General features: G+C 46.4%; 1 protein-coding gene across 1 annotated transcript; it reads right to left on the reverse strand.

The window, feature by feature from the left end:
* Nucleotides 1–4,532: 4,532 nt before the first annotated feature.
* T265_03223 (hypothetical protein) lies at nucleotides 4,533–9,548 on the reverse strand (the record flags this gene model as incomplete). Its single annotated transcript, XM_009167642.1, has 5 exons — nucleotides 4,533–4,736; nucleotides 6,417–6,488; nucleotides 9,208–9,299; nucleotides 9,338–9,431; nucleotides 9,471–9,548. The coding sequence occupies 5 exons, from the start codon at nucleotides 9,483–9,485 to the stop codon at nucleotides 4,533–4,535; spliced, it is 477 nt and encodes a 158-aa protein (XP_009165906.1).
* Nucleotides 9,549–18,013: the final 8,465 nt, after the last annotated feature.

Below are 18,013 nucleotides of genomic sequence, written 5' to 3' on the forward strand. Positions count from 1 at the left end.
GAAAAAAGCACTCGCTGAAACCCACTCGTGAAACGAAGTGTGACTAAACAAGTGGTTCAGCGGCGGCATACTATCTACCAGCTGAAGTCAGCCAAGATGGACAACGTTCGATAAATATAAAGAGGGGTATTACGTAGACCAAAACCAGTGGGATACATGAGTGTGAAGTGTAACATGAAATGTGCACAACAATCAACCTAGAATACTGCAGGGACAACACGAAAACCAGACTAAATCTTGTTATGTTTAGACAACATGCACTACCCAGACCCTTCCACTAGTCAAATCTCAAGTGCCAGAGGCAAAATGAGAAAATGCACTAATAACAAGAGGATGCAAGATGGTCTCCCCAGGTACTCCATCCTGGATTTTCGGAGCTCATACGTGGCATCAGTCCGCGTCTGCTAGGCAGCATGTGGAACATTATCGGTTACATAAATGTTGGCACGTGAGAAATTCCTAATGGTTCTCTTTGGTCGCCATAAATCATCATTAGAAATGGGCATGAAATGTTGTGGCAAACAGTGGAAATTGAATAATGTAATGTGGAACTAGCGGAATGATGTCTCCAAGTACTAATGGAAGAAAATAGAAGTATGATGTGACTTTGAACTATGCCCTCCAAGTCATGGTGCCTGAAAACCAGTAATGAATAATAATAGTCGTCCAGTTGTAACACTTCTTCGGAGCCAAGCTGCCATGCCACGCGATCGAAGCACGAGAGGTGAGGACTACCAGGTTACCCAAACTTGGACAGGGCGGTCAACATGCGTGGTTTAGGTTTGAACCACGGAACTCCTGGTCATTAGGTGTGTGCTACTGAACTACCCCGAGATCACCGTAAACGTGTCTTTGGGACCGACGAGCATATTTCACTATTATTATCATCATAAGTTGGCCACTTCGTCTTGATTAGGATTACATGCCGCCATATCTTCGGTTTGCGACTAGTGTTTGAACTGTACCACTTCTTCCGACGACCAACAGTAGGCGTTTTTCAGAATCTCAGTTCTGCTGTTGACACCGTCGACCGTCAGGAGTATCTGGAGATGAATGGTTCTCCTTTCAAGCTGCCTCTAATAAAGGCTCCTCCAGTGGACGCTTACGTTTCTACAGCAGATTCGTTTCTGAGTTCAAAACATCCAGTGGTGTCGAGCAAGTGTCCTCTGTCACCTTCTTCATTTAACTTCGTATTCAACGTGCTGTTTGAGTTTTTTCTGGCCTTTAGCACCTCGGGGGTTGAAATACCCGTGTAGCGTTCGCTCACGCACGTTATGTTGCTTTTCGACCGTACCCTTTAGAAATACAGATGTCCAAGTTAGGCATAGAATGGCTTCACCCACGCGACGAAATCACAATCGAATATTCCCAAATATCTTCAGACTCAGGAAGATAATTCTGCAGCACAGTTCGAACCCGTAAAGTGTAAAGTGATAGCGGGATCAAACCAAAGACACAGGTTCGCGGGTAAACCCAACAATAAAGTAGATAGGTTAGTTTATCTTGGCGGCTGCATGAGTTCAGGCAGACCGGAGAAAGATAAAATCGCTTCCTGAATTGAGAAAACCGGGTCAGTGTTTAGAAACCTCCGCTATTTGTGGTGCCAACAATAGTGACTTCACTTTGACCGTACATTGTACGATGCCGAGGGTCCATCCGCCCTACTTTATGGGTTAAAGATGCAAACAGTGTGTGGAAGAACTTCAAAGATTGGTTGACCGTCGGTGCCATCCGAAGCGTTGCGCGGATCTGGTAGATAATGCAGAAGTACGCTAAATGGTTTCCCGGAAAAGTCACTCCCCCTTGATTGACTCTGGTTAGACCATGTACGTCCTGTACCAGACGAGGGTTCGCCTTCTAGATATTTTTCCCAGTCTTACACTAGATGGAGACGACCCATGAGTGATCAGTCCATTACTTTGCAGCGGAGTATGGAAACCCTTACCAGTCAACGCAGTCGAGTTGGAAACTGCTGTCTCTCCGGATTACAAGTCAGTGGCTAGTGAACCTGACGCACCCAATGGTGAACCTGAATCAAAGCTATTACCTTAACCGTGTAGTTCCCATCTTTTATCATGTTCAACAAATAGAACCATTTAACATCAGCGAGCTAATGGGGCCACCTCCTCCAACGCGCGCTTCTTCTTCCCTCATTCTCCTTATCCCCAGTGAACGAAGCTGTAGCTGGGACCACCGAAATTCGACGCACGTTTTCCAGCACAAAAACCAACGGATAGCTACTTTTAAATCTCCCGTGGGGTATTGGGTACAATCGTTCCCCACCGGTTCAGTCAAGTCACTTACAAACCTATTTTCAATGAATGCATTCACAATGCGAAATGCCATTAGGTCTTCCTGTTATCCTTAAGTTTGCCGCTTCCGTCCAACTTGGGAATATCGATTAGAACAATAATTTATTAAAGGTTCCGATCAATTTTGATTTGGTACGCACAGAGCATTTGGAGGGCGATGGTGTGTTGGAAGAGTGCAAACCACTTTAAGGTCACTCCATAGGTTCACCAGAGAACTGTACCTGCATCAAATTCGACATTGACGACGTTCATGGTACACACAATTGGAATTCTGAAACTGATTAGAATCGATTGGTGAGTTAGGCTTTCGATTTGCGTAATAAAACAGTTCGTTGAAATCCAGTAGAAAACAACACATGAATAGCCGTTATTTCGATGAACAGAGAAATCAGATGTTGCAACAAGTGTCAAGTAGACCACATAGGTTTGATCGATCGGAAATTTTGGTGAACGATTTCATAGCCAATTTCTCTGAGTAATATACAAGGAAAACCAATGTTGAACCGCAAGCTGTGTGAGGGATCACGAGTCGGAGATGCTGGGAGCCGCCCCTAGCTAAGTAGTAAGCACTAGGTAAATTAAAAAAAAGTTTCTTCAAGTCGCATTTGAGCGCCAAACGCATCCACCCAAAGTAAGGTGATTATTTTGATGCGGATCCGTATTTGTGATAGACAAACATCAATTGGATGAAACAGACAGAAAGGTCACGATCTAATCCTACTTCAACTCATTCGTGAACAGCACGTAGGAACCGCTATTTCAATACAGGATTGCCGTACTCAACGACGTTGACGAACCTTCACAAATAAAATGGATAAACCCCGGGAAACCATGTGGGACTTGGGGAAAAGGCCTGCATAGAGCCTAAATGGGCTCTTTGACACCGTTCATGGACTAAAGTAAGCAACGCGGATGTGAGCGGGAAACTGTGTACCTTAGTGAGAAGTACACAACGTCATCTTTTAACGATGAATAGTCGCAAACGAACATTCAGATTTTCAACGCTTGACTGGGTCTCACAACCCATGATGACAAAACATATGCGATTCTGTGAGTAATACGACAACCAGCTCCAAGCGCAACTGGACTACACAACTGCAAATGGAATGGCCTTCATTGCTGAGACAGATTTAATTGGTTGTTCTTCACTTGCCCTTGACAGATGGGTTCTATTTTTAGCATCACTTTTTGACCCGCCTGGAACTTTCAACGTGAGCTTCATAAACAGCCCGTTTTCGGCTGCACATGACAAGCCTGTGCGCGTCAGTATTCAACAGATCAGCAGATTCGCACGTTCCTTGGCTTTCTGGTTTGGCTAAGCGAATCAGGCTATCAACGGCTATCCAGACTCGGATTCACGGTATTAAGAAGGCATTAAGAAAACTGTGGTTCACAACAGTGAGAGCCAAACGGAAATTAATCACAACCCCAGTACTGGTTGTTTCCAGCAATCAGTGCGGCCACGTTGATATACCCGCTGAACCCCAAAAGTCAAACCGTTCAAACGGAGTTTTATCGTCAGTCAAATGCGGTACTATGAATACAATAATAAAATAACAATGCTAATAATAAAAATAATAGGGTCAAAACGAGAAAGGCGTAAAAATGAAGCAACAAAACGGGGAACCACGTAGGACAGAGTAGGAACAGGAAAGCATCAAAACCACCCCCAAAGTCAGTATGGCTTTCCCTGATACACCAACTCAATCCACTTCATGCAAGAATGAGACCAGCGAGAACAGTACAACTGCTCTAGCCACAAACGCCTCCCCCAATCCGAACATGAGCCGAGAGTGGGTGAGCAACTAGTTGTTCTGTACAGTAGGCAGATTCGACTACATTAAGCCTGACCTTGTCAGATGCACTTACCGAATAGGGCCACCACTAAGATGACCTCCACCATGATGCCCGAAGCCGCTATTGTGACCTCCACGATTGGGGTAACCACGACCTGTGCTACTGAAGCCTGTCCCGGACGAAAGCTCCGTGCTTCCTCTCAATTTAAGCTGTGATCTCTTCTGTCCTGACTCCAGACTATTTTTTGAATGGATTAGAGCTGTCTTTTTGTCGCGGCTCTCCTCATCGCTGGGATTCTCTTTCATTTCATCTTCCTCATTCCTGCCCTCATCAGCGTCATCTTCATCCTCGTCTTTACCGCATCCTGTTTTCACTATTACAGATTTCCTAGGTGATTTGTCGTCATCCTCTGAGTTAACGCCGTTATCTTAGTTCTGACGCAGTGAATGCAGTGGCTGGATCTGACTTTGTAGGGAATCCCAAGAACGCAGTGCTAAAAGGGTGATTGCGACGTCCTTTGGTCAGGAATTTGTATGACGCTGGTTGGCGACCCCGAGGAAACTTTGAAAGTGACATTTCCATGGCTACCAACTGGGGAATGTCCGTCATAACCAGTGCTTCGCTGGTCTTTGGCGCCAGAAGGGAGAGGTCATCAGATGATTTACTCGAGCGAATTCCTCGGATTACTGTTGGCAGATACCGGGAAGAAGTGCCATCTGAACAGTGTCACCAGAATGGAATAAAACGGAGCCATTTACGTCACCGGTGATACCTCTACCAAGCGGCCTGTATGTGGTAAAACATTCGCGTCAGCAACTACCTTGTAGTTCGGCCGATATATGTGCCTCCAGGAAATACACCGAGGTGATGTGATATTATATTTTGCCTTTTTGCTTTTGCCTGATAATGGGATGGCTGGTGTAAATTACGCGTCAACGTGCAGCATGAAATATCCTGGCAAATAACTTTTGTAGTCACAACTTTACCAACCATACCGTCTTTGGAAGGAAGACGGGGATCTACTCTCCTGTGTAGTTTGCTTGAAGGTCTCAATTTTAACAATGTTGTCGTTCACCCGTAGTTTTCATCTATTCTGTCCGTTTTATATCTGTCACAACCAGTATGAGATGTCGAAAAGGCCATCTTCGCTTAAAACGATCTTTTTCTCATTCTATTATGTAGGTCTTTCAGAAAAATCGGCCTCTTGTCCATTTCTGTTGTCTAGTTCCTAGTGTCGCCCACTTCATCACTCATCCCCAAACAGCGTTTCTCCTCCGTGTTCCCAGTACCAAGGTCTTGGTGTACACAATAGCGTGCAAAATAACTGATACAAAAGCAGCACCTTTGTATGGCCCTTAATTTCAGAAGTCTGGTTCTCGGAATTCAAAACAAGACGGCTTCAAATAGATGCTGAGGTTGAATTCAATTGGAGTAATTCGCTACCACTGGTTAAACGAAAATAGTGGACCATAGCCGGTAGACTAATTGAGATTTCATTCTGTAGGAGGGGCTAATCCATACCGAAAAACCAGTAAGCACCAGGCAGCTTTTTCATTCTTATTGTGAATCATCATCAGTGCGCGGTAGGGAGTCTTGAGTCCGTGATCTTCCTACTGATAGTTTGAACACAATCGTCCAGCCAAGAGCAGTCACAATCAACAGAATGATTGCCTCGCACCTAGACAGGATGCGGTACAATAATATCCCGTCTAATTGTGGCCTAATCGTACTGCTGATTAGCCCCTCGTGGCCGAATGATTGTGTTCAAAATAACTGCCGGGAGTTTTTGGGTTCGGAACTCCTTACTGGAGTTTCGTGGGATGTGCACTGCTGATTAGGTCAAGTAAGAATGAAGCAGCTTAGAGCACTTATGGGCTTTTCAGCAGAGATTGGCTTCACTTACGGGACGAAACATCTGTTAAAAATCCCCAAATTCCCTTACATCACCAACAGATAGCAGAGTATCCCATGAATGTAGTTTAAAATGCTGATGTATAATGAAAGTCACCACAAAAACATGAGTCAAGAGTAGGAAAACCGATTAATTGACCCCGACGCGGCAAATTCAGTAAAGCGGTGTGGTCATTAGGCAATCGGATCATTCTTTATTTGTCGGTCATGAGGCTGTACAAAATACTGAACAATTCGCATTTGAAAGTGCCTAGAAGCAGTTGACCCCGCTGAGGGTTGGCAAGCTTTGAACAGGTACCAGAACAGCGGTCGCAGAGCGCCTAATCATCGTCCGAATCGATTGCAGCACGTCGGCGGTCAAACTGGTAACAGGAGTGAACGGAAATTTCATTTTACCTTCACTGTGGTGGACTTTGAAACACCTGATGACATTTGCGTGAGGATTTGCTTCAGCTGATCCTCTGATAACTGAAAGTGGAGAAAACGCGAAAATACCTGTGAGCGAACACGTCAACACAGAAACCAGACGTTAAATATGAAATGAAAATACGTGTACATGAAAAAACGTGGAGATTTTTAACGCCCTACAGTTGCCTGAAATCGCTTCCCGGTTGTCAGTCGACGGTAAGCCATAAGTCGTGCATAGAAAGCTGTCATAATTTAGAAGAATACAGAAAGGTATATAGATGAATAAAGGGCCACATTTGTGGGGTAAGTCGGTAACCATAGCGGACCTAACCAGAACACAGTAACATAGGGATGGAAGGAACGAAGCGCGTCATTTTATGTGCTACCCGATTTGTCTTGAGAAATTGCCCTGCGAAGCAAACCGAGAACCGGTCAGTGGCTCTTTCGTCCCTATCGGGCTTCACTGGCAATGCGCACGACAACCCGGAGAGCAGTGGAACAACCAAGATTTCAGTTATTCGCGGTAAGTCAGTAGGGATACATGACTATTCCACAGGAGTATTTGCCAATTCGGCTAACTGTTGTGGTTTGTTTTAAGCACATGCCTGAGACACAGCATACTGTCCATTAGGCTACTGAAAGCTATTCTACGGTTCACAACCGGCTTAGTCCTTCCTGGGGCTCATCCGGTACGCGAAACCGCAGTGTTTGTCAACCTTGTGTTTTGGTCGAATCCAAATTGGACGCAATTTGCCAAATGCACTCATTTGAAAACCAATTTGGTTACAACTGAATCTTAGCTGAATTCCTCGTTAACAATATTCCGTAACTGAATATGGTTCACAAAGACCGCCCCGTGTTTCAGTTAGCAGGATGCTCGAGATACCACATTATACTGTCCACATGTATTACTACTCAAAAAGTTTTGGAAACCCCTCAACATTTCATAGTCCCGCCTATCATGGCCGGAAACACAAGTTCAGTGTGTCCATTCATATTAATTTGGTTAAAATGCATCAAAACTACGTGACGTATGTGTAGTATTCACTCTATACGAAAGAAACAAACAAATTCAAGCTTGCACCATGGAGACGAGCAATTAATCTCATATGTTGATGTGCGCAGCTGCACGGTCATAACTGCAGAACTGCAGAAGAGACAGCCGTCATAAACCGAAAATACGGACTCCCAAAATGCACTTTTAAAGAATACAAAAATAAAAATCAGCTGACTAGGCAATGTTTACTCAGCAATTTCTGAACTGTCTCAAGATTCATCCCAACAGTGCACACGAATTTGGCTTTTCATTTTGTAATAACGGTATTTTCTCAGCTTAATTCTCGGTCGAACTTTCGGCATCCCAACAGTGCACACGAATTTGGCTTTTCATTTTGTAATAACGGTATTTTCTCAGCTTAATTCTCGGTCTGAACTTTCGGAATGGTGCTTCTGTCAGAACAACCAAGAAAGGTGCACAACATGCATTAAGGCCTAAAAGCCAGGTGTACAGTGCGTCGCTTATAAACTGTATGCAGCGACAATACTCTGGAAATTTTGACGCCTCCTAGACGCGGCATTGGCAACTGGTATCCGGAAGATACAGGATCACGATTGGCTGTTGGGTCCAAACAAAGCTCGCCTTGATGCGGGACTGGCCAACGGCCCAATCCTTTGGCCAACCGCGTGCAGGATAGGCTTCTTGGCCACTGCAGCACCTAAGTGCGAGCGATAAGGCGGCGCGAAATACCACCTAACAACTTGCCGCCGCAACGTCACGAATCTCACGCGTCAAATAAATTCAGATTAACTATATGGTATGCTAGGGAAATATTCGAAACCGGGATTCCACTACCAACTGGTGAATCCGGACCGTGCTTATCCATTTACCGTCTACATTTGTTTGATGGCTGAAGACTCTGATTGTGAAATTTACATGACGTGCATGTTGATGAAAGTTCGTGTGTAGGCCATAAGTTGACAAGGGAAACTGAGCTTACCTGTTGACCTACGGTGAGACCGATAGTAGGGACAGATGGTCGAATAAAAAAGGATCGTCCGCGTTGTGTCGCGCGATGTACGCTCATTATCAATCGTTGGTTGCTTCAATCAATTAAGAAATCAGGTTTGCATTCGCCCGCTTGGGAGGCGGAATGTCCGTTGGCCAAACAGTACCGGTAAACTCCCAAGTCTTTCAACACTCCCCGTAAGTTTGGATTTCACGCAAGACTTAATGACGGACAGAAAATTAGTCTCCAATAATGCGGTGCAATTCGGCATCAATGCTCATTATTTAATGTTTCGAAGAGCTACAAGTTCCTTTTATCGACACGTACGTTAGGTTTACTTGGTCTCTCATTGAGTCGTTCAGCTGTAGCAGCCTTTCGGTGCCTAGCTGCCATGCCACACGGAGGCACGACGGCTGAGATACTGTCAGGTTGCCCAAGTCGAGAGACAGATGTCGGGTTCGAAACACGGACCTTCCGGTCAGTAAATTCACGCTCTAACCACTCGGTCCATCTCGCCCCATCTCCCATTAACAGTGGGCTAGTTGCAAACGAGTGTTTATTGCTACAAATTCAGTTTGGTGTTCAAGAACGGAATAAGATGAATGAAACTTAGGGAACCAGGCCCACCTGATGATCCCCAAAAAGGTCGAAACCGACAGTAGGTTGTCGAAAATCTTCATCGACCTTATGAGGGGCATCAGATGAGGAGAATATGAAGTGGTTTCAGAACTACTCATGGACTATCAGGTCACGGAACGGGAGAAATCACTCACTTTCGAACCAATGCGCCCAGTCTGAGCCATGTTGATCAACATATTCTCCACCATCTGGGCTTTTTCTGGCTTCGTTATAGCAAGAGTATTCACTAAAGTCAATCGGTTAAGGCCGAAACTGGTAACATACGTCGAGCGCGCGCGTTCTGATCAAGTATTTGAGCGAGAATACCGGCACGCATCTCCTTCTGACGTTCTTTAGCTGCAAGTTTCTTTTCATCTTCCTAAATCAAACGTGCGATTTGAACGGTTAGGATGCCTACTTCATCTCCGCTCATCGTGGGTGGGGTGTAATTGCAAAAGGGAAAGCGACTGTTACCGGGATAAGCGATAAGTCGCAACCTGAAAACGGGAACGAAATAAAGTTAAATAATGGTGAAGAGAACACCGGTGGTAGGATGAAACAATTCAGATATACATTCCACCATCCGAATTTTTAAATACGAAATTAGACACGACACTTGATAGAGAATTATTATGAAGGCCATTCGTGCCGTGTTTCGGAGATCCAGCGCACGGTGCGCCCTTGATAGGAAATTCTGAAAGTGCAGGTAATTCACATGCATTTAGCGCACGTGTTTGCCCCAGGGTCTAATCGCAATCACTGTTGTAAGTCATTTACGAAGTATTGCTTAAAAGCGGTGACTTCCGATTTAAAAGGGCCGTAAAGTTCTTATCCACTGAAACTCGTATCGCAAATATACTTGCCGATAAAAGTAACAGTCATAGGCGGGCGGCTAATCCTTATAAGGCTTCGAAGAGTAAACCGATCAGAACACACGTTTTGGGACTTATAATCGTCTGGGAAACAACAAAAGACTGGAGCCATTTGAGTGAAACCGCACTAAACAACGGTTCTAGAGTAGAAGGACCAGAAAACTGCGTTAGCCAAACCTCTGCCCATTAACCAGCCCCGTATGGAGGACTCTGTGAATGTCATACATACACTCCGCAGTATAGCCCAATGAGTTTTTCACATGCACAAACCGTCGTACCGCTGTAAGGTCCATCCTCTCCGCGACGCAGAGACATCTCTGCCAAGAAACGATTGAATCGGATCTCCACAGGGGATGTACACGTGTTGTGGGGCCTCCGGGAGGATTTAATGGGCACAGGGAACAATCTTACTCGAATACTGGTGCTACTGAGAACTTAGGAGGCTGCGGAATTTCTACGGTGGTTTCATCCGTTTTCTGCTTCCACAGAAGCGTTGCTGTGTTTTCGGTCCGCCTGTGTGGTTTACTATCCTGACTATGATCTAACTCACTAACTTGACTGTGGATGCTGGCAGCTTGTGCGTAGACAACTGGTTAATGGAAAATTAAAGAATTGTTTTTCCGGTGGTTTACACACAATTAAGCATCCCCACAAATCGTCAGCTACGACCTCTGTCGAAACTTTTCTAATTCCGTTGTTGTGAATATGATATTTTGTGTTGTAATGCATTTTGATGCATTGAGTTCCGTCTGTGCACAGTAATCAGTGGTTTACACTTCTTTTTTTTCGCAATTAATACGACAGCCTATATGTCAGAATCCCCCGGACTCAATCGCCATATTTTACGCTTCTCGTTCTTACTTATGTCGCTTTCTGTTCCTCGATAGAAGGAACACCTCTTATTATGATTGAGGATGGCATTCGGCCGGTCAGAGTGAAAATCTCCTACCAGTGTACCTACCCATTCTGGTGGCTTAAGGATCATATACCTATATATGGGCTTTCTGCCACTGCTTTCGCTATAGCTACTTCCAAATTACTGGTGCGGTTTGGCCTATACAGAACCCAGCAAACTTGCTTTAGATGCCGGGCACCAGAAGCTACTGAAAAAACATGCCCAATTTTGTTCCTAAAAATTATTCAAAGTCGAGCGTTTTAGCTTTAATTTTGCACATTTAATGAAACCCCTATCTGTAATATGTAGACGACATCGTTCTCGTCATGGAGGAGCAAAAGGTGTGGGTGTTTTTAGATGGATTTACTAATCCTTCCATCCTTTGGGATGGGCTTTGCACTCAGGCCTTCCCGTTCTCATCCTGATTGTCGCCGCACTCAATCCACTGACGAACACAACAATATCCAGTGCTTGAGCGGGTCTGATAGCGCCGTACCATAGGCAAAACTGAAAAAAAAACTGCGCCGTGCGACAGCCACTGTACAAAGAGGGACAATTTCATCCCAGTATTAATTCACACCTGATGGTGGAGCAGTTGGAAGAGACACTAGAAGACTGTTCTAGTAAATTCGTCTAACATTCATGCAACATCTCTTGGTTACTAAGCTATTTGTCCGCACCTTATGCGACCCTGGGAAACGAAGAGAGAAGCGACTCCCACCGACTCCGTGGTTGGAATCCACGAATATGTTCCGGAAAGAGCGGCAGTCAGTTATTAATCCGCGACATCGGTAACTGATGGGGATATGATCAATTTGAGTTCGTAACCCAAATGTCATTGGAATACATAATGTGGCCATAAGAATTCGGCTATTTCGGAAGCCAGTACTACATAAAAAAGCCTGTGGTTACTACATGGCTAAAGCAATCACTCACCAATGTCCATAAGTACCAAGTTCAACCAATATCGACCACCTAATCCGGTCTCAAATATACCAAGCCTATACACCTGTGCGTTCAGATCTCCGGCAAACACAATGATATCTGCGCACTGTTTGTGTCAGAGCTACAGTCGGCTGGAACGTAAGCAGATAAAACAAACAGACAACTTCCTGCTTGTGAGACTCCTTCACAGGCATTGCCACACGAACCGCAACGAGGCAACTATAAACGGGTATACAATCAAGTAAGGCTCCTTCTGGTCGGTGACTTAGGGCGATGCCAAACCGACCTAAAGCTGCCACCTTGACGTGGTGGTCGAGCTTGACTGTAGCAATGATCCTATTGGCTATAGTGGCTGTACCTTCGTTCCAAAAGGTGTAAACATGCCACGACAGCCAACGGAGAACAACCTCACCAATAACAATCCCCCTTACTGCGAGTAGTCGTATTACGAGACAGTCTGGAGGTAAGTTCGCACGGTTGTCTGCGATAGGAATGTGAAGGCAGCAAGGTGTTTCCCCCAAGCGATCAGCATGTTCTTATTCACAGAAGGAGAAACGCTGCCTTCCCCCGAGGAGAGACGGGTTAGAAAGGTCGGCCCTGAAGATCGCACACTTCGATCGCCAAACGATTCACCGTGACCGCCGGTGTATTAAAACCGAAGTCCGGTGCTACTCAGAAGGAACCTGCTGCACGCACCTGCATCAGGGGTTAGACAGTAGTGTCTTAATCCCTGTGTTCTCGGGTTAGGCCAATCACCTGCAGCCGAGCAGGTCAGACCATAGTCATCGGCTCCGGGAAGGGCTCTTAATCAAACCCCTACTGTGCACTGACTCGCCGGTCGGACTTTTGACTCAGACGCTAAAAGTGGGGTACATCAAATAAATCCCCTTCCTCGGCCTGGGCAACCGGGACAGGGTTCTGTGTCCACCGATGTCCCTCCCTAATGCCTTCACGCCACACAAGCAAACGTTACCGGGCCATTTGATTTCGCCTTATGCTCCCCGCTGCCTGTTAACAATAAACACGTATACAAGACCAAAGCGTAGTTGTGCATCTCAGAACGCCAAGGACAAAGTCAACTCGTTCACATTTCTCCCTTCGTGTGTCCGGTGATCCCGAAGCGACGACTCGTAGAATATATGGCTTATTCGTCAGGCAACAAGCACTGATTTCGCGATTCTTGTGAGTAATATGAAGGCCCAAGTCGGTCATTTGAGCCCCTTGAAATCACATCTGGGCGGTCGATTCGGAGACGACAACAGACAACGGAGTACGACTCATCTGTCTGTGTACTGATCATCTATTGCTTCTGGTCAATATGACCTTTCGGCATAAAAGTTAGCACCGCGTAAGCTGGCAGCCACCAACTGCAAATTAACCGTGGACCCAGTTGGATCACGTAGCCATCACCCACCGGTGGAGAGCTACAGTTCAAGGCTGTCGTACCTTTTGCGGCACATAACTTGGTTTCAATCATTCTACGGTGCGTACACGCCTGACAGTTTGTTTCCCTTCAGGACTTTGCAAATCAACAATTATGCGATTCCGCCATTTTCAAAGTATCATAGCTCAACAGTATCGATCCGAGCTAACTCAAAAACTCTACCAATACTATAGTGGTAGTGAGCTCGTGGATGAAGCACGGCAGAATGTGAAAAGAACTATACCAGCGGTGTTCACTATTGTCTGTCCAACTTCTCCGATTCGACCACAAAAACACTGGATGTCGTACAGATCGCTAGTATCAGAGGCAAAGCTCGAAATCCCTGAGACGCGAAATAGTGAAGAACCCGAGGAAAGACCGAGAGCTTTGGTGGACATTGAAAGCTCTAGAGATGTAAGAGGCTTTTCCAGCAACAAACAGTATACTCCTTGACCTTAAAGCTGCCTCTGACTTTGTGGACCGTCAGGCAAAGGTGTCCTCATAAATTCTTGACGCTGTACCACAACGCCCGCGAACGCACAACGGTCCACGGGAAGATTTCACCGGAGTTAATCAAGTGGTGGTCTTCTCTCACCTTTCCTCTTCAGTTTCATCACTGATGTGATTATGGAATACTCACTGCCAGTCTCTTGCGTGTGGGATCGAACTGCTCCCTGGGTGTTCGCTCTCAGATATCGACCGCGCAGACGACATAGCTGTTCTTCGTAGTAATACAAACAATATTAAATAATCTAAGTAATTCTGCCTGTTGGACATGCGTTACACAACCGCGATGTAAAAAGTGCTGCCGCAAGACTGGCTGAGCTGGAACTCTAATCTCCTGCTTGCGGAGGAGCCAGTCGAGGTAGTAGACTAACTTGCCCACCTCGACGGCTGTATCAGTTCCGGTGGTCTCACGAAAGGTTATATTTCCATTCAAATTGAGAAGGCCAGAGCGAACCTGCATAGATGTGACATCAGCTTATCCGTCAAGGGTCGAGTTTACAATACTGCAGTGCGTTCCATACAGGTGGGAAACCTGGCCGCTGCGCGCCGAGTACAGTGAAAGCCTTTCAGTATTTGACCATCGGTCTTCGGAGCATTGTCCTAATGCATTGCCTTCGTTGCATAGTTCCGCTCTCAATCTCATAAATTAAAGGTTCACTGAGAGCTTGTATCTACAAATCAATTATATCAGCTACCGCTTCCAATGTGCAGCTATCTACCCAATCTTTCCATACCATCGGTGAATGAAACTTTGGCAGCCACAACCTCTGTACGGAAGGTACGTGGTTCTCATGGTGATGATGATTGTACCGACCCTTGCACATCCTGCAGCAGCGACCTCTGTATCATCTGAGGTGCGCAGCCAGAAGTGAGTGGGGTGCGCTGGGGCAGTCAGCTCAAACACTGTACATTCGTCCTGAATTATTGCTTCCCATACACAGCACACATCAATGTCGAGCGAGTCCAGTATGAGGGTGAGAGCAGCTTATTGGCCTGCTTGCTTCGGAGTGCGAATACTGAAAGCAGCCAGATAGACCGTGATGTCAGCACCGGTTGACGCCCAGATGTTGCTCGCAAAAACCGGTGAAGGTAGAACGGAGTCATCAGCCCTAATTGACGGGCCTACAAGGAAAGAATTCTTGATACGGCTGGGGATGGTGGAGGGAAAAGTTCGTCAAAGGAGGGGGCCATCAGTACTAGCCTGTTTTCGCTGTCCTGATGAATGCAGCATATAAGGCGAACCAGCTGACTGCACAACGCGACATGCCGATGTGGCATGAAATTATTCGTACGTGCGCAATTTAGGATTGTTTATGGGTTGGGAGAGTACTAGGGCGCCCATACCTAGACAGGAGGACGATCAGGGTCCTCAAAGCCTTCGGCTCTGCACAACGCGACATGCCGATGTGGCATGAAATTATTCGTACGTGCGCAATTTAGGATTGTTTATGGGTTGGGAGAGTACTAGGGCGCCCATACCTAGACAGGAGGACGATCAGGGTCCTCAAACAAAGCCTTCGGCTCCAAAGGCTGACTATAAGCTAGCGATGTCTGGTGGGAAATACAACTTCGTTCCTATTTTTACAGAACAAGTCACCACACATGTTCCAACTTCCGACCTGAAGGACCAAGAGACTGTGTTGGTCATACCTCTAGAGGTTGACAAATCTGGTGATTCTCCGGAGGTCGCATGGAACCCCAGTATAGTTAAACGGATCAGGGAGGTACACAAACCACGATAAGGTCCAGTCACTTTGTCGCCGTTATGATACTGAGGTGAACACTGTAAGGTACCAAAACGCCGATTTTTCGGATCTCCCCAAGCGATAAGCTTGTCGACTTGGAATATGCTGACCACATGGTTCTTATTTTTGGAGAGCAGAAAGCTCGAGTATTACAAATAGAACCCACCGCGATCGTCCAGTTCTCCGTTATGTGCTTCGCCCGCATAGAGGGCAAATTTATGCTGTAGGGTGTACAGCTTTGAACGTCTCTAACAATTCAAGGAATGACAGGGGAATTTGTGGAAGGAAATATGCATCTCAGAAGTCGCATGACGTTTAACAGTAGTGCGGCGAATTCAACTGATTTCGAAAGCTAGAAGTGCTTTTGCTAATTTGCACTACTTGTGGCGTCAAAAAGAAATATTGCTGGGTTTCAAAGGACGTGCATATCAGCCTACAGAGCGGGCTGTATCGTGTGCGACTAAGAGGCTTGGCCGTTTCGGGCGGAGGATCTGGGAAATCTTCAGGTCTTTGACCGTTGATGTCCCACATCTAAAGTTGGGGTTGACTGAAACCAACGGATTCACTAGGAGGTTATCAGGAGAGTCGATTTGGGTGAAGTGAAAGGCACTTCACTCAAAGAATTCATTCATGATTGCAGATAAGGTGGCTATGTGACATACATGCCGGGTTACGCCCGGAGAGAAAAGCGCTGTTTTCCGTGCATAATTCAAAATAGCGGAAACCTGGAGGTGGATAAAATTTGACATGGCAGAAGGGACCGTAGAATGCTACGAAAAGTTTGGGCGTTGTTGGGGTTGTCCGACCACCAAAACTTGACCGTTTCTGCGGTTGGCTGGAGACAGTGAACGACACAGCGGCTAACCAATGTCAGTGGTGTTCATGCTGTCAGCTACTATCCAGATAGTTAGTGTTAGAGGTGTAGGCACCTCGGATGTTTGTAGGCTAGTCCTACGTCTTTCTACCTAACCCATTTTTCTTCTTTTCACTATAAGGCTTTATTCAAATAAATGGACATGGTTGTAGGGCAGTGAAGCATCAGTGATCTCTGGCGTCTCCGTCAATGGTGAGATGCTGACTACAGATATTCTCTTACTGCAACCACCCATCAGGGTGTAACGTACTTGCACACAAGTGAATGTGTCTTGTGTTCACAACTCCAGCGCCTGGTTGCCGGCTAGCGTATCCAGTGCAACTCGGTATTGCATGATCCAGAAGTGACATCCTGTGGTATGACTGGTGCGAATATTGTTAGGTATGGGAACTGAAGGTGTTTTCTGACTCTTCTGCGAAAAGCCTATTCTGTGCAGTCAGACTGACACGGTCCGCTAAAATTCCAGACCAACGATCCTTAGCCTTCTTTGAATTTGCTCAAACTGCGGCAACGTCACTGTCACAGACGCTTTTTCAAAAAGAGAATTCGAGAATGATGAGAGTGGCGAATTGCCTGAATAGTACTGTTTGCGCTGCCGACAGGAGCTCTCGCTTAGGAAGAACCGACAAGCATGATTTAGTAAAGACGCCCTCAGAATCGATACCGACGATCGCTTCACACAAGTGTGCGCCGGTCACCATCTATTGATCGCAAGCACAAACTTCCAGCACAAGCGTGACCAACACGTCACATGTCGTCCCCTCTTGTGCCCCACTGTAACCACATAGCGATCACTACTATCACTTGTTTTTAATGCGCGTGGGGACTCAGGCCATGACCTGGTTCGTATCCATGTTGTAGTTCACTTACCTGCGACCAGCAAGAAGAAACTTTGCTGGCATGATGTGATAGGGTGTTGTCTCAATGATTTTGCTTGTTTCTGATAAGGAGCATAAAAGAGGCCAGTGTGACGGAAAGAACAGATTGCTGTCCGACTTGCTTCGGAGTGCCAACTAAAGGCAGTCGGACAGACCGGCCGTCGAGTCTTGAGGATCAATTTCCAGACGCCTAAATTTGTTGGCGCCGGTTAACCCGCAGATGGTACGACCAAGACCGATAGAAGACGGACAGGGTCGTCGTTCCTGACGGACGGGTCCATGAGGCGTTTTGCTTTGGTGTGGGGTAGGAAAAAGTAAGGGCGTGTGGAAGAAAAATAATCCTCTTTTTCTTGGCGAAAGAATAGAACGGAGGCGTCAGCAGCAGCCTGTTCTCGCTTACCCACTGTCGTACGCAGCAAGGCGCTCACGTCCGGTGGCAAGACATTTTTATTTGTAAGCTGCCACCTTGACGTGGTGGTCGGGCTTCAGTGCTGCAATGATCCTGCGGGCTACACTGGCTGGAACTTCGTTCCACAAGGTGCAACCATGCCAGGAAGGCCAAAGGGGAGCAGCCAGACCAAGAGCAGCGAGACCCCGTACTACGAGTAATCGTGGTACGAGGTGGTCTGGGGGTAAAGTCGTACCGTCCTCTGCGACAGGAGTGTGAAGGCAGTAAGGTGTTTCCCCCAGGCGACCAGCATGTCCATATTTATGGAAGCAGCGATGCTGCCTTCCCCCGAGGAAGGGCTTAGAAAAGGTCGACCCCAAAAACCGCACACTCCGATCGCCCAACGGTTGACCGTGACCGCCAGCGCATTATCC

This window comes from Opisthorchis viverrini (genome assembly GCF_000715545.1).
Source record: "Opisthorchis viverrini unplaced genomic scaffold opera_v5_44, whole genome shotgun sequence".
Lineage (NCBI taxonomy): Eukaryota > Metazoa > Platyhelminthes > Trematoda > Opisthorchiida > Opisthorchiidae > Opisthorchis > Opisthorchis viverrini.